This window comes from Monodelphis domestica, chromosome 6 (genome assembly GCF_027887165.1).
Source record: "Monodelphis domestica isolate mMonDom1 chromosome 6, mMonDom1.pri, whole genome shotgun sequence".
Lineage (NCBI taxonomy): Eukaryota > Metazoa > Chordata > Mammalia > Didelphimorphia > Didelphidae > Monodelphis > Monodelphis domestica.
The window spans coordinates 172,197,687-172,221,971 of NC_077232.1; the positions used below are offsets into that span (position 1 = coordinate 172,197,687).

At 40.1% G+C, this 24,285-nt stretch overlaps 1 protein-coding gene and 1 long non-coding RNA gene across 2 annotated transcripts in view; one reads left to right on the forward strand and one right to left on the reverse strand.

Annotated features, from left to right (window-relative positions):
- Positions 1–2,031: 2,031 nt before the first annotated feature.
- Positions 2,032–24,285, reverse strand: part of SETD7 (SET domain containing 7, histone lysine methyltransferase) — a 63,786-nt gene continuing 41,532 nt past the window's right edge. Inside the window, exons 5-8 of the mRNA XM_007496304.3 lie at positions 16,394–16,475; positions 14,817–14,934; positions 13,227–13,384; positions 2,032–7,505 (exon numbers count right to left, since the gene is read on the reverse strand). Of these exons, the coding sequence (XP_007496366.1) occupies positions 7,325–7,505; positions 13,227–13,384; positions 14,817–14,934; positions 16,394–16,475 (539 nt within the window). The 3' untranslated portion in view covers positions 2,032–7,324. The remainder of the gene's footprint in view (positions 7,506–13,226; positions 13,385–14,816; positions 14,935–16,393; positions 16,476–24,285) is intronic.
- LOC103096872 (uncharacterized) overlaps positions 12,922–24,285 on the forward strand; it is a 29,691-nt gene continuing 18,327 nt past the window's right edge. Inside the window, exons 1-2 of the long non-coding RNA XR_468837.3 lie at positions 12,922–13,024; positions 15,749–15,817. This is a non-coding gene — a long non-coding RNA (uncharacterized LOC103096872). The remainder of the gene's footprint in view (positions 13,025–15,748; positions 15,818–24,285) is intronic.

A 24,285-nucleotide genomic window follows, 5' to 3' on the forward strand; every position in this document is an offset into this window, starting at 1 on the left:
TGGATCCCATAATGGAGGAGCTCAATTGGGGTGTATTGGCTAGTACTGGGAGAAAGATGCTCTCTGCTACCATACTATTCTAATGAATTATTCTTGTTAATGAGGTGCCAAGCTCAAATTCTCTTGTCCTGAGTCAAAGCCCCAGCCACTGTGCTCTAGTTATGGCTCCAAGACCAGGAGTTTTCTCATGTTAGAATCAAAACTATAATAGCAAAAAATTGAACCATCTAAATCCACATTAGGAGGTGTGCACATACATTGAAAATTAAGTATAACAAAACTACTCATTTTATTGTATCCAAGAGGCACCATTAAGAAAACTCAAGTCTTGTTCATCCATGGTAACAAAATTTTACTGTCTCATTTTTGAGGGATAGTTGAGAGGTATGTCCTAGAAATGTGACTGGTCTTAATATTAAAATGACTTCAAACAACTGTGAGTGCATAATGTTCCATACAGAAGGGGCAAAATTCTCCCTCCTCCTGTCTGAATAGGTGTTCCTCTGGTAGTAAGTTAGGAGTTCAGGAAAATGTATTCACTCCAGAACTGAGATTAGGTAATTCGCCACTCTGTAAAATGCTGGTTGATGCTCCCTGCTCCTCCAACCCCTCCTTCTATGAAGGAGGGTGAAGATCTGTGCTTGGGAGCTATCGACAGAACTTTGGGGATCTCCCCACCCTGAGAATGAGGCTTAACCTGATCTTCACTAAGAGCAACCTAACTGGTCTGTGCCTGGGCAGTAGGGATGGAGGTTCCTAGCAGCTGGAAAATGTATCTCCAGACTTCCAACATCCACTTCTGGATTCCAGTGATGCTGCCCTATGAAGATGCTACCCACCTACTGGGTAATCACACCATTTGCACTAATGGCTCTGATTGACTTTTAGGACCCTTTAGTGACTTCAGAGTGACTCTGACTCCATCAGCCCCTAATTTACTACTCAGAAGGGACTCAGGCACTGGGGAAAATGGAGCCTATTATCTTCTTCAATAGCAGATATAGCAACTGAGGAGATGTTGCTGCCAGTTAGAATGTTTTTTTTTGGCTCCTGATATTTATAAAATTGTTCTGTATTCTTTGCTAATGCACTCAGAAGATCCTCACAAAACATTGTCTTTTTTTTAATAGCATTGGAATAAATCAATTTCATTTAAATATATTCATTCTACCATGAAAATATCTCATACAAACATCTATTTACATACAAATGCATTAAAATTTGTGGAAAGTGTTCCCCACACCCGTGGATGTATGGCTTGAATATTTTAATTGCTTTTAATGTGTATCCTTATGCTCAGCAAAATAAAATACATATTAAAATTTAATTATTTTCTAAAAACAAAGCCAAAGGAAAAAAGCAGAAGAGATTAAAATCTGAAACAGGGAAAAAAGCAAAAAAAAAAAAAGAATCTAACTAGGGAGCTTCCAATGGAAATCTTTAAACATTTGCACACCTTTGATCTGTAAAAGGCAAATATACAATTACTCTATCTTGCAACACCAGCTTTCTGTTGGTTGGTTAGCTGGCTTGTTTATTTTTTAATCATTTACTGTAGAAAAAGAAATGCCTTGGTCTAAAATGATTCCTACTTTTCGGATTGAATCTTGGATGAATGACTGGCTTTCCCAAAACAGATGTCTATCTACCCTTTCTACCTGAATGTTTTCAATATATTCTCCCAGGGTAGTTTGAAACCTTTTTTTTTTTTGGTCTGGACCTGCAATTTCATCAGCATAAGAAAGATCCACTGTGGCAACTCCCTCCACCCATGCACACTGCATCTGGGAGCTGCCTGAGGTTCAAAGAGGTTAATAGATGGTCATATGGCATAGCCTAGTGGGTAGAGATATGACCTTGGAATCAGGAAGACTCCTGGCAAGACTTGAAATTAGGTTTTCCTGATTGTAAGCCTATATAATCTCTATCTACTAGGCCATACCATCTTTCTTTTAAAAATATTATACACATATATATGTGAATATATATTTCTATATATGAAACTTGACTTTTACCATATGTTACAACCTGAACAATCATAAAGAAATTAGCCTTGGTGGTATTTTCAGATTGTTAACATTACAAAAATAAGAGTTTTTCATGTTTCAGGCATCCCAGTACATGTCTCTGGTCCTGGACTGATTCCTAAGGGGGCTTTTAAAAATCAATTTTCTTCCTAATTTCTTAGGTAGACCCAGGGGTGAAGTAAGTCACATAGCAAGCAAACAAGCACACAAAAAGAAAAATTTGAGTCAATCCATTCCTTTTATCTGGGACCTTTCTATGAAAAAAGCTCTTACTCCCCAAATTAGTCAATTTAGATGCCATTCAGGGATATGTTTCGATGGATTAGATCTGACTAACTACTGACAAAAGCCACTGTTTCATGGAGGGTTGAGAAGATGCTGAGCAAAGAGAGTGACATGCAAAGGAATCAGGCTGAGACCCATTGAGATCAGAGCTCCTTGAGACTAGTCCAGAACTAAGCAGAAACCAAACTCTCCAATTCATTTGGTCAGTGTGAAAAAGTTCTAGATGCTTTTGAACTCTCCATCTTTAATCTTCGAAATCCTTGCATCAATTGAAACTGGGGGAAAGAACCTGATCTGGCCTTGTTTCCCTTAATCGATTCTCTCCATATCACTCCTCACACACTCCAAGGTTCTTCCCTTTATCATCCTTCTGCTACAAACAAAGGTCAGCTTCTTCCTTTGCTCTTATCTCCACTTCCCACTATATAGTTGCATGTGTGTCTAGTTTCTGTGAGGGTATACTTGGAGAGATAAGTAATGGAAGAATCTAGTCCTAGAACAGTTGTTCTTTCCTGGAAACCTTTATTCCCTCAACTTCTTCACCTACATACAGAAAGCATGAAGTCTAATTCAGATTTGGGGCAAAACTCCCTCCTTTTACATGCCTAGTCTCCCAGTCTAATAATTACTTACAGAGTTCAAGCTTTTTGGACTAAAGAGCCCCCAAAGAATGTAACAAATAGATTGGAAGACAGGGAACCAAGGCTAGGCCTTGTTTGTAGTTTTTGCCTCCAAGGAAGGCTAACAAAACCCCCCAAAACCATTGCTTAAAATGGAGGACCCTCCATGCTCCCTACCAGGCTACTGGGGAAAAGTCTTTCTTCAGTGAGGTCTAGCCTCTAGACTGAATCCCATAGAAGAGACAGGATGCTGGGCTGGTGAGTGGGATTGGGGTGGGGAATAGATCAGAAAAATTAGTCAAGGAATTCCACCAACTGCAACTCTGCAGGAAATAGCAGGGTGAAGTGTCCATATGAGGAAACTAATCTTTAGGGAGCCATTCCACATTTGCCAACAATCGGCACCAAAAAATGCCTTTAGCAGCCAAATTAACAAAGTCACAGGTTGGCCAACACAAGGTCAGAAACTCCTTGTGCTCTATATGGCACCATCCCATCTTTGACCTCAAATATCTGTCCATTAGAAACTAGATTCACATCCTTCTAAAGAGCATTTGGGAAGGACCTGCTCAGATGGTTAATACATTTCACACAAGCCTAGGTGAGGTCTGGGAGTTTCTTCCATTCCCTCCCCTCCCCCATAAAGGGTCACCAAAAAACTCCCAAAGCAATTCCAAATAGGATGATTCACTCACCTGTCTTTAACTAGAAAAAGGAACATAAAATAGAATCCAGTTAGTACAGTTTAGTGAAGAAGGCAATAAAAAAGAGAGAAAGGGAAAGACAGACAACTGGAAGGAAAGATACATAGCAGAAAGGAAAAAGGAGGTAGAGGGAAACTGAGGAACCCATACTGCAAGCACATTCACTGATATGGGACTAAGGGTAGGCAAATTAGATGACCGCACCGGATGTGAACATGTAGGCTTGTAATTGGGGATATTCTAATTTACAAATGCACATGCTTTTAATGCCATAAAATTCTACTTTCCACAGCATGTAGATTTCTTTCTCTTTTTTTTTTGTGAATCAAGTTGTATGTGTTTCAGTGAAGGAAGTTTTCCTGTCCTTTTGCTAGACAAGAAAATCTGGGAGGGGGCACATAAAATTTCACCCCTCACCAAGAGCACCCAAATGCCTTGTCCCAGCTTTGTACATGTATATACATGTGAAATAATAAAAGAGAGAGAGAGAGAATAAAAAGGGAGGGGGGAGAAAAAGGAGAAAGGAAGGAAGAGCCAGTTGACGAGAGAATGGCTGTGTATATAGTAGAAAGAGCACAGGGAATGGAGCCAGAAGGTCAGAGTTCAAGTCCTGGATCTGCCACTTGGCTCTGTGACTCTGAGCAGGTCACTTCATGTCTTGGTCCTCATCTCTGATGAAGTCCCTTCCAAATCTACAACTCTATCTCCATTAAACTCTCCTGGAAGACAGAGACAGTGATAGGAAGAGAAAGGGAGAGAGTAGGAGATAGGACTAGGGAGACGATCAGCTTTCAAGTGAGCATTGGGTCACAATGTTTGATTCCAGATATTAGCTTTAGAGCAATGTCACTTCTCAGATGAAGAAATGGAAGGGACCTTGGAGAGATCAACTCATTCAACCCTTCTGTTTAACAGATGAGGAAGCCAAGGCCCAAAAAAGTTAAGTACCTTCCTCTGAGGTCACACAACTAGTAAATAGCAAGGTTAGGATTTGAACCCATGTCTCCAACTCAAGATCCAGTGCTCTTTCCACTGTTCCACACTGTTTACAGCTCGTCACTTACTCTAATCCTTTAACCTTTAGAGGCTCCATTTTGAATGGCTTAACCAGAGCAATCCACTGGGGGATAAATTATCACTTGCAGTAGCAATGACCGAGGCCATATCACCCTGAGGAATGCAATCATCAAATCAAAGGCTAGAGCTACCCTCCCTGGCTAGAGGTCCCTGGCTGCCCTGACCTAGATTGTTCATAATTCGGTGATTCAGATGACTGGGATAACTAAATCCATTTTTCTTTTGCTACCTGCCCAGAAAAAAGATCAGTTGCCTTCACAAACATTCACTTGTTATAAAAACCTAAGCACCATGAGGACAACCAGTGTATAAGTTCAAGAAACACTGTCCCCTCTATCACAGTTTATGGAATGGGGTCTTTCCCCAGAGCGGTGGTCATTCTCACCCTCTTCCTTGGTGGTTGGTGATCAGACAGATATGGAGCTCACTCAGTTCTTCCTCCTGGCCGATCTATGGCAGTGCAGAGGAGGATCCATTTGCCATTGACAACTCTTCCTCACTCATATTTGTAGAAATGGAAGGGACCTTGGAGAGATCAACTGGGCTCTGCAATCCCATAGATGTGAGCGTTCTCAATAAGTACTGGTTCATGGAATGCCCGCCATCTATTAGTAAAATAGTGAGAACCACTTGGGTCTGCCTGAGCCCTGGAGCCATGGGGTCTTGTGTTAATAGCTCTAGCTCAGGATGAGCACCTTGGGAAGCATGGCGGCACAGATAGGGGATGAGGGTGGGGAGGGACGGCCTCTGCACATGCCTCAACAGCAGAAACCTGAACAGAACAAGTCCTGTGGCTGGAAGAGAGTTGAACCAAAGGCTCAAGGCCTTCCATCAAACCCAATTATATGTAGTAGTAGTAGTAGTGTATAAGGTAATGAGTAATCTAAGATTTGATTTGAAAGAGCAAATGTTGATTTTGCCTCTTTATTCACCACGTCTCCCTGCCACAAAGAGCTCCCTCTCTGAAACAACTCAGGAATCTTTATCTGTCTAAACTAGATACCTAAGCAAATTAGTTGGGTGTCAGCTTCTGCCAGTGACACTTTGCAGATCAGAAGCACCGCTGCCCTAGAGACCTATGTCAAATGAAATGCTGGCATGGCCCAAAGCAGTCTGAAGCAGATATTGCTACGCTTTAGCTGTGTTTAAGCGGCTGAAAAACAAACCCAAATCCCCCAAACCTATAAATCCATTCAGAGCAATCCAAGTCATAGTATAGACCTAATTCACTATCCTACCCAGAGGTTTTTTTTGTTTGTTTGTTTCTGTAATTTTTTTTAGTATATATGGCTTGCAGAGTGGCTGAAATGCTATTTGCTTTGACTATAATGTGCTATTTTTGATTCACAAATGCTACAATGCATTGAAACAGGTAAGTAATTTGCAAACACAATGGTGAAGAGCTTTTGCCTTAAGACTCCTTTCTGATCCTAGAGATCAATGTTTGTACCATAATGATTTTCATTAAAGAGCAAGGCATTAAACCTTTTTTGCATTCCAGATGGGGACTCAGGGTTGCTTTTTGACCAATGGGATTCACCATGCCCCAAACAAGATTGTTCCTTAAATGTTCCATATTTTGTAATTCTAGTTTATTCTAAGTCCCAGTGGGGAGGGGGAATAGATTTACAATAATATTAAAGATCCCATAGATTGTGAGCCCCAAATTGCTGCCACCAGCTGTTAATAACCCCTCCCCGTTTTCTTTTGAATATACATATTACAAATCTTCCATACCTTGATGCAAATTAGTCTAACCCATTCCTCTCTCTGTCTTAAAGCAAAGAGCTCTTCATTTTCATGCAAGAATATTAATTCTGTAAAATACGCTGGCTGCTAGAACCAGTTATTTATATCAAGATGTAACAAGGAAACAATGAGATAGATAGATAGATAGATAGATAGATAGATAGATAGATAGATAGATAGATAGATACTAGAGAGAGAGCGCCATAGAGATCTATACACAGCCACTCACACAAAATCCATTTTAGAAAGGTGTTTCCCTTTCAGGAGATTTCTAAGAAAGGGGGAAATGACTCAAAAAACAAAACAAAACAAAACCCAAGCTTCTGTACACTAGGAAAAAACAAAGTCATTCTATTGCAAAGATAGAGATCAAAGGTTAAAAGGCAAATTATGCTATGTTTAGAGAATATCCAAATGTAATAATCCTCTAACCTTTACTGTGGCATGGATGCAAAAGTGTAATCACACCATTGCCATTGGCCATAGAAATAGCATCATGGAAAACCACTGACTTAAAAAAAGGACCAAAATACCCCATTTCCCTTTTTTCAGTCAAATCATTTGGCATCTCTGAATATGGTGCAGACTTAGATTCTAAATACCCAAAGGACATCACGCTGTCTTAGGCAAAATATTAAATAATACCTCCCAATCAGGTGTCGTAACACTAGCTAATTTTAAACCTAGCATGAGTAATAGAGTCAAAACTAGTTAGTATGCAAGAACTCATTGCTAACACAGAGTGAGAGGATATGATGTAACAGCATGAGCAGTCCCTGGTTATCCAGTTTTCAGTATAAACGTAGTGCATAGATCCAAATTTCTACTCCAGGTCAGTAAACCAAAGAGCCGAGTTTGTATTTCACTTCTCCTGGGCAGCCTGGAAGACCTTCAGTTCCATCCGATACCACTCTGGGGCTTCTGGCATGCTCTTTCCAGGAGGGTTGTGATCATACCCATAGGCGACAGTGAGCTCTTCATCTCTCTCCACTGCTTGTTTGGTGCGGATGCATTTGATGGGCCCGAAACGAGGATGCGCAAACCTAAACACCAAGACAGGTCACTGTCACTCACACTAGCCGCAACATCAATAATAGTCAATATTTTGCCCAAATATCTAAAGGTGACAGCTTCAGCCAAGAAGCTGTCCTTTCAAATGATCTTTACTGAAAGGATTCAGGGTTAATGTCATCTGTCAATATCTCGACTCCTCGTCAGAGCTTGCCTTGCACACCACACACATATGTGTATACCCAATGAGAGCATCTTAAAAGCCTATCCCGAAGCCTATCTATGCAACGTGGTGCTGGGAAAAGGACAGAGGACCTGGGTTTAAACCTTGGTACTTTTGCTTATCATCTGGGTGACCATAGGCAAGTTATTTACCTTTTCTGCTTAACAGTTTTCCTCATTTGCCAAATGAGGAGATTGAACTAAATGACATCTGCAATTGCTTCTAGATCTAAAAGATGACACTATGTCATCTCTTAGTGGTCCAGCTGCATCAAATCTAAGCCCTAGAGCTGTTGTGGAATTCTAGGGAAGTTGGCAGATGTTTTATTATGTACTTACCATATGCAAGGCACTATTCTATGACTGGGGGTACAGAGAAAAGATGGAACAGTCCCTGCCTTCAAGGAGATTACATTCTGCAAGGGGAAAACAACATGTACAGAGATAAGTCTATATAAAACAAACACAAAGTAAAAATTGGGGGAAAGAAATCTTGGTTTCTCTGCTCTTACAGAAGAATGTTAGAGAGTCTGAGCTTCCTCTAAAGTCCAGCATGCAGTGGCTATGTCTGCCATGAAGCATCTAATCTTTGTATAAAAGGAAATGAAAAAGTAAATCCCTAAGCTCTCAGAGGTAACTGAGTGACTCAATGGATAGAGTGCTAGCCCTGGAGTTGGTCTTAAATCCCTTCCTTGCTCTTAGATCTGACAGGTATACTATTCTATGTTCTGGCCCTGGAGTCCAGAAGACCTGAGCTCAAATCCAGCCTCAGACCCTTACTAGCTGGACAAGTCTGTTTTGCTTTAATACACTGGAGAAGGAAATGGCAAACCACTCCTTTTGCCAAGAAAATCCCTTAGTTAATATGGTCCACAGGGTCACGACTGAATGATCTAACAAGCTCTAGGAGGACAGCTTGTTTCTCACATCTTCCTCCCACTCCCCAAGAAGGCACTGCATTTTCGTAGTCTGATGCTCATCAGAACAACAATGTCATCATTTTTATTGGACTTCTCTCCCCTTGCTAAATGAATTTCTTTCTGCAAATACCTTATGGAAGGAAAGCCTTCATTTTTCAAGAACGAGGGCTGACTGGTGAGCAGTGAAGTAATGGCTTGGTAGCCCCCCTCTGGAGTGGATGTAGGGAGAGGGGTGGGAGTAGGGTTTCTCTCTAGCTTAATGTAATGGAAAGGACTTTTATATCACAAGTTAGCTGCTGCCTTAAAGGAAAAGCTTTACTTGACACAGGCAAAGAAATTCAAGGATCTTAGACTATTATCCCTTAAACTTTCTCTATAAATAAAGTGACCCATTGTTGAAACTAGATGAAAAGAGTGGAGTTCTGGCTGACTTTTTGTTCTGAGATCCAAGTCTCTGATATTTATGTTTCCCTTTTGCTTTGTCATTTCCATACTCATTAGCAAAAAATTTCAGGGGGTGGAAAGAAGAAAAAAGGAGAAAAGAATTCTAAGTCACTTATTTCAGGGGTTGGTTATTATTAACCACTACCTCACTTTTTTTTTTTTGCAGGTTTTTAATCTTTACAAAACACTTTCCTAACACTAACTCTTCAGGGTGGATAATTAGAATATTAATTAAGCCCATGTTAGAGATAAGGAAACTAAGAGGCACAGAAACATCTAGTTCTTCCCCAGAATCAGTAAGTTTAAGAGCTGGGACTTTTTAATCCAGGCCTTCTGCATCCAAGTTTCTTTTCTTTTTAAAAATTTTATTTATTTTATTTTTTAAACCCATACCTTCTGTCTTAGAATCTATACTGTGTATCACTTCCAAGGCAGAAGAGTAGTCAGGACTAGGGAATGAGGGTTAAGTGGCTTGCCCAAAGATCACACAGCTAGGAAGTGCCCAAGGTCATATTTGAACCCAGGATCTCCCATCTCTAGGCTTAACTTTCTATCCACTCTACCACCTAGCAGCCCCCTGTATCCAAGCTTCATGCTTCCCCCCCCCATGCTTCACTGCCTCCTCTTAAGTCTCTATCTCTGTAACTGAATGATTTGGGGGTCTGGATTTGTGATTTCTGTGTGTAGAACTGTCAGCATGAAAGTCCCTCTTCGTTCAAGTTGGTGCTCATCTCCAGTTGGTGGTCTTACAGTTGCCCATTTGCAGACTTGTTGAGTTTCAAGGACTTGTAGTCTCAGAGAAGCAGAACCTCAGAGCTGAAAGGGACCCTAATGTCCATCTAGTCCAACCTGCCCCTGCATACCCATCACCTCTATGAGAGATCTAACAAGTGGCCACTGGACCTTTGCTCCAAGATTTCTAGTACGAGAAACCATACAACTTCCCAATGGAGCCCATTCTGCTTTTGGATTGTTGTGCTAGAAAGTTTTTCTTTATATAGAACTGAAGTGTTCATTCTTCCATTTCTACTTACTGCTTCTTATTCCACACCTGGGGGCTGAGCAGAACAGCCTGCTTTCCTACAACAACCCTTCAAATATTTTGAGGAGAGTTATCATGCTCCCTTTAAATCTTTTTCAAGCTAAACATCCTTTATCTTCATATGAACCTCTCCTTCAATGCTGTCCTGATTATCAGAATCCTTCCTAAAGTATGACACCCTGGGACAAAATAATAGTCTAGATGTGGTTGTCCCAGGTCAAAATATAGTGGTGCTTTCATTCCTTCTCTCTCTACCTGCCTTGTCCTAAATGCCACTCCTTTGTTATGAAATGCAACATAGTTTGACATGAAAAAAGATCACCTGTATTTGGGTTTTTGAAATTTCCTTCAAAGGAAAAAAAATAACCCTTACTTTCTTAGTAATATCTCTAAGACAGAAGGGCAAGGGCTAGGCAAATGGGATCAAATGACTTGCTCAGGGTCACACAGCTAGGAAATACCTGATTTGAATTTGAATCTAGGACCTCCTGACTCTGGGCCTGATTCTCAATACTGCCTCTCAAAGGAAATCTCAATAACTTCTCTGTCAAATATTATTCAGATGAATCCATTCTCTCTATTGTCAGCCCTCCCTTTCTCTCAACAATACAAGGTCCCCCAAAGTAGCCCTTTCTAACCTCTTTCTGATACAATACCTGCCTCGAGCTTATGTCACTATCACAATCCATTTTTTCATGAAGAAAGTTTGAAAAGTAAAGAAAGTTAGGATCCAAATAAAAACTCTGTAGAAAGCAGAACAAAAAGGTAGGGCTGAGCCAGCAATCTCCAAGCTGGTCTAGTTACCTTCCCATTTCTGCATGTCAATGTCAGCTGGAGAGGAGAGGTCACCATGGGAGGTACAGTGGGAGGAGGCCATGGAAGACCTGGCTTTCCAAGTGGTAGACCTTGTAGCACTCAGATTCAATCTGAGCAAGTGACTCTCAGATCCAAGGGTATTTTCACAGAGTGCTCACAAGATAAGCTGATGGCCGCCTCATTATTAATCCTCCAAATTTTTACTTTGTTCTTCTTCTAATTTTGTTAAATATAATAGATGAGATAGCGAATGATCAAAGAAAATACATTATCCTTGATATCAGATGGTCTGGGTTTGAGACCAGGCTCTGCTACTTTCTAGAAGGTGACTGTATGCACTTTCCCTCCTTTGGGCCCCAGTTCTCTCTTCTGTGAAATGAAAGGCTTACCCTGAATGACCTCCAAGGTCCCTTCTGGGTCACAGCTAGAACACGGCAGAGGCAGAACTTGAAACCAGGACTTCCTGACTCCAAGCCCAGCCCTTTATCCATTATACCATTCTGTATATATATCATATATGTGTATATATTATACCTAATTCATCTACTGAATCCTTCAGTAGATGAATTAGGACACCAAATACAGCAGATGTGTATGTATTCATACACACACACACAAACACACATATATATACACATATACCTCTTTCCCCCTTATTGAGAGCATTCTGTTCTTCTATAGAGGGGGTCTAGTTCCTATATATATATATATATGTATATACATACACACATGTATGCACTATTCACACAAATCACTGAATGTTAACACAAAACAACATACGTCAAACACATACAACACATGCCCTCTTTATACATGGATAACAGCCTACACATCCATAGTGCACATGGCTTATATTAAAAATCCAACTCACATACAGCCTTACCTATATTTGAAGTTACAAAAATGGCTTCTCTCTTTGCCAATGATATTCAGCTAGATTCTTTTTTAAAGTATTTGAAAGAAATATTGATTTATGTAATTAAAAACCTATATGACAGAAGCAGAGATATGGAGGAAAACTACATGCTACGACTTAGAGGTAGTGTGATACAATGAACAGAACACTGGGCTTGAAGTTGTAAAGACTTGGTTCAAATTCCTCCTTTGACGATGACTACCTGTGTGACCTTGGCCAAGTCACATAGCCTCCCGTAACTCCCTAGCACTCATCTATCAAATAATAGATAGGGTGTAATTTTCTATCCAGGCTGGTGGATGGAATTCCCAATCTGGGAATCCCTCCACTACCATATTCATGCATTCTCCATGATTTAGTGTGATTTGCACATCTTCTAAGGCATTTCTTTAAAAATAAAAAAATAAAAAACTCTTATCTTCCAGTTTAGGATCAATACTGTGTATTGATTCCAAGGCAGGGCTAATTTTGTAAGGGCTACAAAATGGGGGTTAAGTGACTTGCCCCAGGTCACACAGGCAAGAAATGTCTGAGCCCAGGTTTGAACCCAGGACCTCCCATCTATGTGCTGGGTTCTCAATCCACTGAGCCACCCAGTTGCCCCCTACTCCATCATTTTTAAAAAAGCAAAGGGAAGCCCGGACCAGGCAAAGGACCTGCCCAAAAGAGCACAGCCAGAAGCAGAGTAGACTTCAATCCGTCTTCTGACAGGCAGACCTGGGCTCTTTCCCTGGAACTGCAGATTCAGAGCTAGAAGGGGCCTCAAAGGTCATCTGCTCCAGCCTCTCTTTGTAGATGAGGAAATTGCGATCTAGGGAAGATTCGCTCAGGGAGTCACCCAGGTAGGAAGTGGCAGAGCTGGGGATCAACACCGCCCCCCTTCTCCAAATCTGGCATTCTTCCTCAGGATAATTTATCGTGCCTCTCTGGCCATCTCAGCTCTTGAGGGACAGCGGGCACCCTGCCTCTCTTTCGGAAAGGAGGGCCCAGGAGAAAATGACGTGCCCTCCGCCATTGTTCTCATCTGCATTGGACAATTGGCTTGTTTACGTTCGAATGACCCTTGGCTTTAGAGCCCTGAGACCTGGTTCTGGAATCCTCCAATTCTCTTTTTGTGGATGAGACTCCACAAGGACCTCGACAAGCCCTCTAGTCCAAGTCTCCCCCTCCTTCCCCTCCACTGTCCAGCAGGTGGGGTAACAGCCAAGGTCTGGAGCTGGCGAGTGACTGAGAGCCCCGCGGGCATGAGTTAAGAGAGTCAGGACTCCAACCCAGAGCACCTTCCCACTTGCATCTCCAGAGCAAGCCTTGCGCCTTTGGGCTGGGTTGGGGGAGGTCTCCCTGCACTTTCTCCCGGAGCCCGCCCCCGGAAGGACCTCAAGCTAGTACTTACACATCATAGATGCAGTTGGGCGTGAAGGAGTGATTGGCCTTGTGTCCCAGGGAGGCACAGTACTTGGATGTGTGGTTGTAGGGCTCAGGCACATCGATGACTGTCTCATCATCCAGAGAGAGCGTATTTCCGTTCAGGTCCCAGTCTCTGTCGTCCACCTTTCGTAAAAGCAATCCCGTCACTAATTTAGCTTCCCAGAAGGGTAAGGGGCTTTGCACGGAATAACTCGTGTCCTCACAGCTTAGTGGTATAAAAAGTGGGGGACATCTGCCTGCCCCCCACCCTCTCATTCCCCAGACAGACGAGTAGAGCCCCAACCACATGGGGTGGGGGGGCAGCTCTTTGCTCCTGGACTTTAAGAGAACTTGGGACCTGGGTGGGGTGAGGCGGTCAGTCTAATGACTCCAAATGGGAAGCTAGCAGGTAGCAGTGGCTCCTCAGCAGCCACCTCATTTATCCAGGTCCAGGGACCTGAGGTTCTACCTTCTCCCCATGGTTGCTTGTGTCCAACCTCCTCCATCACCTGCTTTGTGTCTGCCCAGGTGTTAGAATTTTTTTTTTAACCTTCACCTTCAAGAGAAAGGATTGTGGGAGTAGAAATCCAGAGGAAAACATGATTTATCATGGGTATAGGATTTGGGGATTTGGTTTTAAAAGATTATCACAAAAATGAATAATATGGTAATAGGTATTGAGAGATAATATATGAATAACTCAGTGGAATTCTTTGTTGGTTCTGGGAGGGGGGAGGGAAAGAAAAAATAATACAAATTTTTTAAAAATTGAAAAAAGCCCAAACCCCTCACCTTCTGTCTTAGAATCAATACTGTGTTCATTCCAAGGCAGAACAGTGGTAAGGGCTAGGCAATGGGGGTTAAGTGACTTGCTCAGGGTCACACAGTTAGGAAATGTCTGAGGCCCAATTTAAACCCAGGACCTCCCATCTCCAGGCCTGGTTCTAATCTACTGAGTCACTAAGCTGCACCAAATTCCTATTTAAAACCCTTACCCTCTGCCTTAGAATCAATGCTGTATATTGGTTTCAAGGCAGAAAAGCTAATCAGTGGGAGTTAAGTGGTTTGCCCATAGTCACTAAGTTATGAAGTATCTGAAGACAGATTTGAACTCAAGACCTCCTGGCTCTTCATCCATTGAGCCACCCTAGGTGCCTCTAATTCCTATTTATTTTTAATGGCCAGAGCTTAGAGAGGGGATGGTTTCTATAAATGTCTTCACCATCTTGATGCTGAGTTAGGAGTTTTTTGAGTTAACCTGGGTAAAGTTGTAGAAATGGGGATAGGACTGAAGGAGTCCCTGAATTGAGGTTTCTAATTAGTTTTCAGCTCGGACACCCAGTTTTGGCCTGGCTCACTTTTGATATTGGTACAAGAGGTGAGAGCAGGAAATGTGAGCCCTTTTCGAGCAGAGAAATTGAAGACCTTGGCTATGTTCTTTCCCCAAAAGGCAATCAGTTTTTTTTCTTTTTCTTTCTCGTGACTTGTTGAGATGAAAGACTAGAAACTTTGTGGCTATTTCCAATGATGCTCTTTGGCCATATTGGCTGATTTTCTTCTCCCCAGTGACACTTACTTCTTGGTGTGTAATTCGGATTCCATTATAAAATGATATAACTGTGTTAGGTCCCACTGCTACTTTAGAAAACAGTCCTTCTCCAGCGCTGGGAATGTGGGAATCAGCAACATAAACCCTAAAGAGAACCAAAAGAAAGGGTTAGGTCTGAAGCTCCCCAAAGCACCATGACCATGTTATCCACTGAGAACACAGCATCTGCCTCTGCTATTTAGATCATTTGGGGTAAGAAAGGACCCAATAACAGATAAAGAAACATGATTCTTCTCAGGCTTCCAGAGGCAATGAATGATGAGGTGGGATGTTGGACACTTTGTCAGATGTTTTCAGAAGAGAAAGTCCCTTTAGGGGACCAGTCAAGTTATTAGAAAGCAATAGGATAACAAAAAAAAGTTTTTTAAGTATCAATAAAACATTCAAGGGTGGTTAGATGGGACAGTGGACAGAGTGCTGGGCTTGGAGTCAGAGGACTCCACTTCCAGAGTTCAAATCTGGCCTCAGACACTTCTTAGCTGTGTGACCCTTCACAAGTCACTTAGCCCTGTTCCTCCTCTATAAAATGAGCTACAGAAGGAAACAGCAAACCACTCCAGGATCTTTGCCAAGAAAACCCAAATGGGATCATAAACAGTTGGACATGATTGAAAAGCAACTGAACAACAACAAAAAACCTTTAAACCTTAATTAAAATCTTTTTGATTGGCAATTGGAAAAACTATTTCTTTTAAGAAGGAAGTGGTCACCTTTAAAAAGGTCTTTTCCTGAAGCAATTTTTAGTTTTAGGGTTTTTTTTAAAAATATTTTGTATTTCTGGTAAATTTTGGCAAATTTTTCACTAGTTCCCTAAAGCTACTTTTTTCCTCCATATTTCCCAAGGGAACCCATCCTAAAGGTTTCACAAAATGCTACCTTGACTTGTTTATTTCCAATAGGAAGGGTCATCTTGACTGGGAGTGAATCTTTTAACAACATGAAAGGCAGAGCAGATGGAGGCATATTCAGTAAGTACTTAATACTAAAAAAGGCTATAATAAAGAGGAGACGTTTGACATTGTGCAGTAAGGTATAGCTGCTATTCATTATCTCCAATCGTTTTTTGCTCTAATTTGTTTGTACATAGTTATTTCCATGCTGACTTCCCCATTAAACTTTTTGGTGACCTTTTGCTTTTCTCTGTATCCCCAGAGTTTAGCACCATGTCTAACACTTGTAGATACTTAAGAAACCCTTATTATAGACTAACTGATTGAACAATAATAATATCAAGTCACATAACTTCCCTGAGCCTCAATTTCCTAATACACAAAATGGGGCTAATAATACTTGCTCAGTGGTTTTATAATAATTATTATGATTATACTCCCAGAATTGTTGTAAGGTCCAAATGAGATACAAGAGGTGAAATTCTTTGAACCCTGAAAGTGTATAAAGGGAAGCTAAAATTATTTTTAAGTGAATAAGTGGACACAGCTATACAGAGCATTACCATATAGCTTTAGGCCTAACTCCATAGCTATTTCATGTTATATAAGTGAAATGAGAGTAGTTTAAAAATTCTGAAGAGAAAAAAAACCTACCTCTCTGACTCATAAGGATCAGGAAGAAGGGGATTTGTAGAAATGCAGGATGGAGTAGACTTATCAAAATGGTAGAGAGAACCTAAAAAAATAAAACCCAGACAGAAGCCCAGTTAGCATACAGTAATTTAAAATACTCATCTCAGTCTCTCTGCCTTTCTGTTTCTGTCTCTCTGTCTCTGTCTCTCTAACTTTACCAACAAATGTTAAAACGTTTCAAAGAAAATTACACCAAATTTTGCCCTAAAGTAGAAATTCTACAGTAGAAGTAACAACCATAAGGCTTTTGGAGACATATGAGATATCTATTTGCTCTTCTTGGGTCATTGAGATCACAGGATCATAGATTTAGAGGTGGATGAGACCTCAAAGTCCATCTAATGTAGCCTCTCACCTTATGTGTGACCGAACAGAAGCCCTGAGATTTAGAGTGATTTGCCTCAAGTCACTCTGGTAAGTGACTAAGCCAGAATTTGATCATGAGCCTTCTAGACTCAAAATTGAAAACTCTTTTAACATACCACATCAATGTTACCCAAAAGTCTTAGTTTTAAGCTAAGTTTAAATAAGCTTTTTGATGATTTCCATTTACTTTGTTGCTAACAGAAGAGAAATATTTACACATGGTCAATTATCCAGGAATAGATAACTAAATAGGTAGCCACAGGTAAATACCCACTCTCCCCATCCTTCTATTTTATTCTTTATTTTTAATTAAAATTTTTACAAATCATCTTAGAATACATTGGTTCCAAGGCAGAAGAGAAGTAAGAGCTAGGCAATGGGGGTTAAGTGACTTGCCCAGGGTCACAAAGCTAGGAAATGTCTGTAGTCATTTTTGAACCCAGGACCTCTCATCCCTAGGCCATAGAGGTAGCTATGATAGCAACAGTGACAACAGCAGCTTTAGGAAGTATTGGCCCAGAAATGGCAAAGGGACTGGACAACTGGTGAGAAAGAGCTAAAAAAGGGACCCTTTTCTAGCACTGGGTGCAGCCCTTTTGCCCCTAAGCAATTCTGGGTCATAGTTTCAGGGTGGAGAAGAGTGCTTGTGATTGGTCACAAGGGAGCAGGAGCCTGGTCACAGTTCTAGGGCTAGGAGAAACACCAGAACTAGCAGCAGCACAGAAAGGGGGACCTAGACACAGTTCCAGGGACAAAGAGGGGCACTAGCACTAATACATGTAGTTCCAGGTCATAGGGACCCTTTCTGGGTAAATACCAGCATGTAGACGAAGAGAGCAGTGACCAGTGACACCTCTCCAAGAATCATATCACCTTGGACATACCAAAAACTTGCAGTTTCCCAGAACTATTTCTGGAAACAGAAGTATGAAAAAGCTAAAAGAGTGGGTGGGTGCCTCCCCACCCCCAGGTGAGCAGAGTTCAAAGTTAAGAAATAGACTGGAAAAATGAAGAAACAATCAAAAAAATTTTTGACCATAAAAAAGCTACTATGGTGACAGGGAAGACCAAGACATAAACTCAGGAAAAGATAACAATGTGAAAAGACCAACCAACAAAACCTTAAAGACAAATGCTCATTGTTCCCAAGTACAACAAGAATGCTTGAAAGAGTTAAAGAAAGAGATAAAAGTGGTAGAGGAAAAATTGGGGAAAGAAATGAGATTTACACAAGAAAATTATGAAAGGAAAATTATTAGCTTGGTAAAAGAGGTACAAAAAATACTGAAGAAAAAAACATCTTAAAAAGAATTGAATTAGTGGTAAGAGAGGCACAAAAATTCACTTAAATTCTTTTAAATACAAAATAGGCCAAATGCAAAAGGAGATGTAAAAATTTAGTGAAGAAAACTTTTTTTCCCTTTTAAACATTATTTTATTTGGTTGTTTTCAAACATTATTCATTAGAAACAAAGATCATTTTTCTTCCTCCCCCCCATTGGCGATGCTTGATTCCTCTGGGTATTACATGTGTCTTTGATCCAAACTCATTTTCATGTTATTGGTATTTGCATTAGGGTGTTCATTTAGAGTCTCTCCTCAATCATATCCCCTCAACCTCTGTAGTCAAGCTGTTGTCTTTCCTCAGTGTTTTTACTCCCACCATTTGTCCTCTGTTTGTGGGTAGTGTTTTTTTCTCCTAGATCCCTGCGGATTGTTCAGGGACATTGCACTGACACTAATGGAAAAGTCCATTACATTTGATTGTACTACAGTGTATCAGTCTCTGTGTACAATGTTCTCCTGGTTCTGCTCCTTTCACTCTGCATCACTTCCTGGAGGTTGTTCCAGTCTCCATGGAATTCCTCCATTTTATTATTACTTTTAGCACAATAGTATTCTATCACCAACATATACCACAATTTGTTCAGCCATTCCCCAATTGAAGGGCATCCCCTCATTTTCCAATTTTTGGCCACCACAAAGAGCGCAGCTATGAATATTCTTGTACAAGTGTTTTTACTTATTATCTCTTTGGGGTACAAACCCAGCAGTGCTATGGCTCGGTCAAAGGGCAGGCAGTCTTTTATTGTCCTTTGGGAATAGTTCCAAATTGCCCTCCAGAATGGTTGGATCAATTCACAACTCCACCAGCAATGAATTAATGTCCCAACTTTGCCACATCCCCTCCAGCATTCATTACTTTCCTTTGCTGTCATGTTAGCCAATCTACTAGGTGTGAGGTGGTGCCTCAGAGTTGTTTTAAGAAAACTTTTTAAAAGGCAGAACTGGCTAATGGAAAAAAGTACAAAAGCTCAGTAAAGAAAATAAATTCTTAAAATTTAGAATTGAGAAAGCAGAAACAAATGACTCCATGAAACTAAGAAATACTAAAATGAAACCAAAAGAATAAAAAAATTGAATAAAATGTAGAATATCTCATCAGAAAAAAGCTGTCCTAGAAAATATAGCCAAGGAGAGATAATTTAAGAATTGTCAAACCATCTGAAAGTCATTATCCAAAAAAGAGCCTAGACATTGTATTTCAAGAAATTATCAAGAAAAATTGCCCCAATATCTTAGATCCAGAGGGTAAAATAGAAATTGAAAGAATCTACCAATCATCTCCAGAAAGAGATCCCAAAATGATAATTTCCCAGAAATAATCTGGCCAAATTCCAGAGGTCCTAGATAAAGAAGAAAATATTGCAGGCACAGAGAAAGAAACAAAGTATTGTGGAACCACATTCAGGATCACTGAAGATTTAGTTGTTTCTATGTTAAAGGAACAGAGGACTTGGAATATGATATTCCAAAGGGCAAAGGAACTAGAATTACAACCAAGAATGACCTACCTAGTGAAACTGATGGAAAAAACCCATAACTTAATAGAAAAATTGACATTTAAATACAAGACCCCTCAAAAGAATAAAAAGGTAAACATAAAAGAGCTTTAAGGGGCTCAATTGAGTTAAACTATTTACATTCCTATATGGGAAATGATACACATAACTTCTAGGAACTTTATCATTATTAAGGCAGTTAGGAGTCTGTACAGACAAAGGGTTTGGGGGGTGAGTTGATTATGTTGGGATGACCTCCAAAAAAAGAATGTAGGTTTGAAAAAGAGGGATGCTTTGGGAGGAGGAGGAAAAGAGAGTTAGAATGGGATACATTTTCTCATATAAAGGAAACAGGCAAGAAAGAGCTTTTATAGTTGAAAGGAAGGGAAAATGAGAAGGGGGGAAGGCAACTTTTGAACCTCATTTTCATTGGAATTGGTTCAAAGAGGGAAGAATGCATAAACACATACTGTTATGTATAGAAATCTATCTTCTCTAATAGGGAGATAAGGGTAAGGGGACAAGAGATATGGGGGGATGACAAGAAGAGGTGTGGATTGGGGGAGGGAGTGGTCAGGAACAAGACAGACTTTTCAGGACAAAAAGAGAGTGAGAAGGATAAATGGAAAATGGGATGGAATAAATGGATAGTTAGTGACCATAATTATGAATGTAAATAGGATTAATTAACCCATAGTACAGAAGTAGAGGGCAGAATGGATTGGAAATAGGAACCCAAGAATATGTTGCATTCAAGAGACACATTTGGTACAGAATGACATACACAGAGGGCTGGAGTAGAGTTTATTATGCTTCAGCTGAAGTGAAGAGGATAAGGGTAGCAATCATGATCTCAGACAAAGCAAAAGTAAAAATAGACCTAATTATAAGGGATAATCAGGGAAACTACATTTTACTAAAAGGTACCATAGACAATGAAGTAATATGAAAAAATTTTACAGCATTTCTCTGATAAAGGTGTCCTTTCTCAAATATATAGGGAATCAAATAAAATTTAGTAAAATAAGAGCCATTCTCCAACTGATAAATGGTCAAAGGAATAGGCAGTTTTCAGAAGAAATCATAGCTATTTATATCATATGAAAAAATGCTCTAAAGAATTATTAATCTGAGAAAGGCAAAACAAACAACAGATAAAATAATAACTCATACCTATCAGAAATTGTGAGTCCTGGAGGAGATGAGGAAAAATAGAAACATTAATGATGGTGTGCTGAATGATGGAGTGCTGAACTAACTGGTTCAATCCTTCTGGAGGACTACCTGGAACTATGCCAAAAGACTATAAAACTGTGCATACCTTTTGATCTAGTAATACTACTACTAGTTCCATTTTCCAAAGAGATTAAAGTAAAAAGAAAAGGATCTATATGCACAAAACTATTTATATCAGTTCTTTTTGTGATGGCAAAGACCTGGAAATTGAGGGGATGCTCATCAATTGGGAAGTGGCTGAAAAAGTTGTAGCATATGATAATGACACAACATTATGTGCTATGACAAAGGTATGACAAAGGATGGTTATTTCAGAAAAAAAGGGTAAGTTCCATGTGAACTGATGCAAAGTGAAGTGATAGGAACTGGGACATCATTGTGTACAGTAACAGCATTGTTGTAATGATGATCAACTGTGAAAGACTTAGCTACTCTGATCAATGTAATAATCCAAGACAACTTCAAAGGGCTATAATGAAAAAATCCTATCTGCTTCCAGAAAGAACTAATGAACTCTGAGGATAAAATGAAGTATAATTTTCTTTCTTTTTCTATTTTGTGTGTCCATTTTTGCATTATTTCACACACAAAACTGATGTCATATTGTTTGCCTCCTTAGTGGGTGGGGGTAGATTGAGAGGGAGGGTTAGAATCTAGAACTCAAAATTTAAAAAGAAAAAATTACTAAAAATAAATAATTTTAATAAAAAAAGACTTTGGGGATACTTTGTACTATATTATTGCATCTGTCAGTTATTATTTCTCTGTCCTCTATCATTTTGCTCTTAAATATGCTTAATTCAAATGATAGAAATGGATAAACCTAATATGCTACATTCTGTCAAATAAGTTTTTTAGTGATGCAATTTTTTACTACGTCTGGGCCAGATGCTAGCAAGCAATCATTCCCAAACTTTCAGTCCACATACCACATTAAAGACAAAAGAGCCCCAAAGAATTCATCACTCTCCGTTGTCATAAGCAGCCACAACAAAAATCCCACCTTCACCAGAATTAGTGAAAGGAACTATTTTTGGCAAGATGGGAATAAGGTGACCTCTTACTGCAACTGAATACTTCAAAGAGTTTAGGATTTGATTTCACCAGAGTGGTTACTCCAGACACTCATGCTTGTCATGCCCCATCCTCAATTTAGAAGACCACTTTTGGAGCTACTGTGGCTTAAAAAAAATTCATCACTTGCTGGACAGCCTTGTGACGATTCCTATTAAATAATGAAAGTTAATTATTAACTCATATTAGGGCAAAAATGTGGGAGTTTGTCATGTGTTGGCAATTCAAACTGTGATGATCATAGATAGGATAATAATTGTATCACAGATCATGGATCCCAAGCAGGATGGGATCTTAGAGGTCAAAGTACAACTCCCTCAATTTATACAGGAAAAAAGAGAGGCCAGGGAAATTAAATGACTTGCCCAATGTCATACAGGTAGCAAATGCTAGAGGAGCTGGAAATCGAACTTGGGCTTCTATCTCCAAATCCACTGTTTTACCTATATATTCGTTTCTCTCTGTCTCTGTCTCTCCTTCCACTTACAAAGTCAATTCTTCTACTGTGATTTCAAACATTCATGACACTATCACTGTCTGATACTCTAGGCATAATTTCCAGTTTACAGATGAAGGAACTGAGGTCCCAGGTTATACAGCTATATTATAAGTGTCTCAGGTGGGACGCAAACCCGGTCTTCCGAACTCCAAGTCTAGTCCTTTTTAATTCTATCATGCTGCCTCTGGAGTTAGAAGAGACCATGATGGAGATTACATAATAAAATGCCTTCATTTTCCAGGTGAGAAAAGTTGAGGTCTAGGCAATAAATGGCACCACTGGAATTTAGACCTAAAAGACTCCAAATACTCCACTCTACCACAGTGGGAAGGGGTCCACTGGAATACATTGTTGAACACCCTTTTCAGACCCCACTTTGAAAACCCCTGCTCTTAAGAGACCTACAAGGTGAAACAGTCTCTGGCAATAAAGTGCTTATTCATTCAAGGTAAATTAACTTTTTCAGGATCCTGGGATGCCACTGAATATCCCACTGACACTTAACCCCCTTTCCACTTGGTAGAATATAGACTCAATCCCAAAATCAAAAGCCAGAAAATGCCATTAAAATTTATTTGGGGGAGGTAAAAATAACCACCTAAACCATCTAAACAGATGATTTCCTAGTGAACAAACTCTCATACATTTATCCTGAAGGATTCCTTCTACTTGCCTTTGTTAAAATTGCCCTTCTTTCTCCTAAATGTACATCTTTAATGGAGCTTCCTTTCCCCCTTCCTCTGAGGATGAGGCTCAGAACATTCCTCATTCTTCACTCCCTTCCTTACCGCCACTTCAAGAAGGATATCATCGCTTAGTCACTGTACCAGCACCCACCCAGACCACTATATCCTTAGCTCCAGCTATTAATCAGCATTATGGCATAAGTATCCTTCCTTTTTCTTCAGTGTCCTTAGCACTAAGTTCAAATGTTCTTCTCCATCTCTCCCTGGCTACCCAACACCATGGCCTCAGAGTTCCCCACGTTACCTTGATTTAAAAACACTAATATGGCCACACAAAGGACCTCATTATCACAAAACTGTTCCACATCTAAAATTTTGAATGTTGTTTCACTTCTTTGACCATGACCTTGCCCAATTTGTTCATACCTAAGCAATTTGCTCTCTGTCCTCATAATCACGTTTAGTACTTTAATTATTTCCAGTGTTCTCAATCTTAAGTGCATTTCTGGCTTCATTTACCAACTTACCCAGAATTTATTTCATCCCAATTCTGCATTAGACACTGGGTTAGGGGCTCATAATATAAAGAAGAAAAAAAAACAGTTCCTACCCTAAAGGAACTTACGGCTTACTGGGCAAAAACAACATGTATGCATATGAGTAGATAGGTGATAATTTGAGGGAAAGGGTACTAACAACTAAGGATATTAATCATTCTTATGATGTCCTCACCAGGGCCTTCTGAACATTCTATTCATGCAGTTGAACAATTCCTAATTTAGATAATCTCCATCCATCTTCCTTCATTGCTTACACTTCAAGACTCTTTAACCATTGCTAGAGAAAGTCATGTGGCACTTCTGATGGGGCCCCCTCCAAATTCCCCTAGCTCAGCTGTTCAGTTCTTTGCTCTGAACTTCTTTCATCTCTAGTTGATTCCTGATCACATTTCTCCCAGCAGTTGTTGAGAACCCTTTCTGCTCTCCACCTCCCCAAGCCCATGCCTTCATTAAACAAATACCCTTGCTTCCTGCTTTGCCTAGATGAAGAGCCACCTGTTGCAACCTCATTTCCTCTCCACCTCATAATTTCTCTCTCTCTCTCTCTCTCCATTTTCTTTCCTTCTGACTCAGATGAAGAATGATCTCT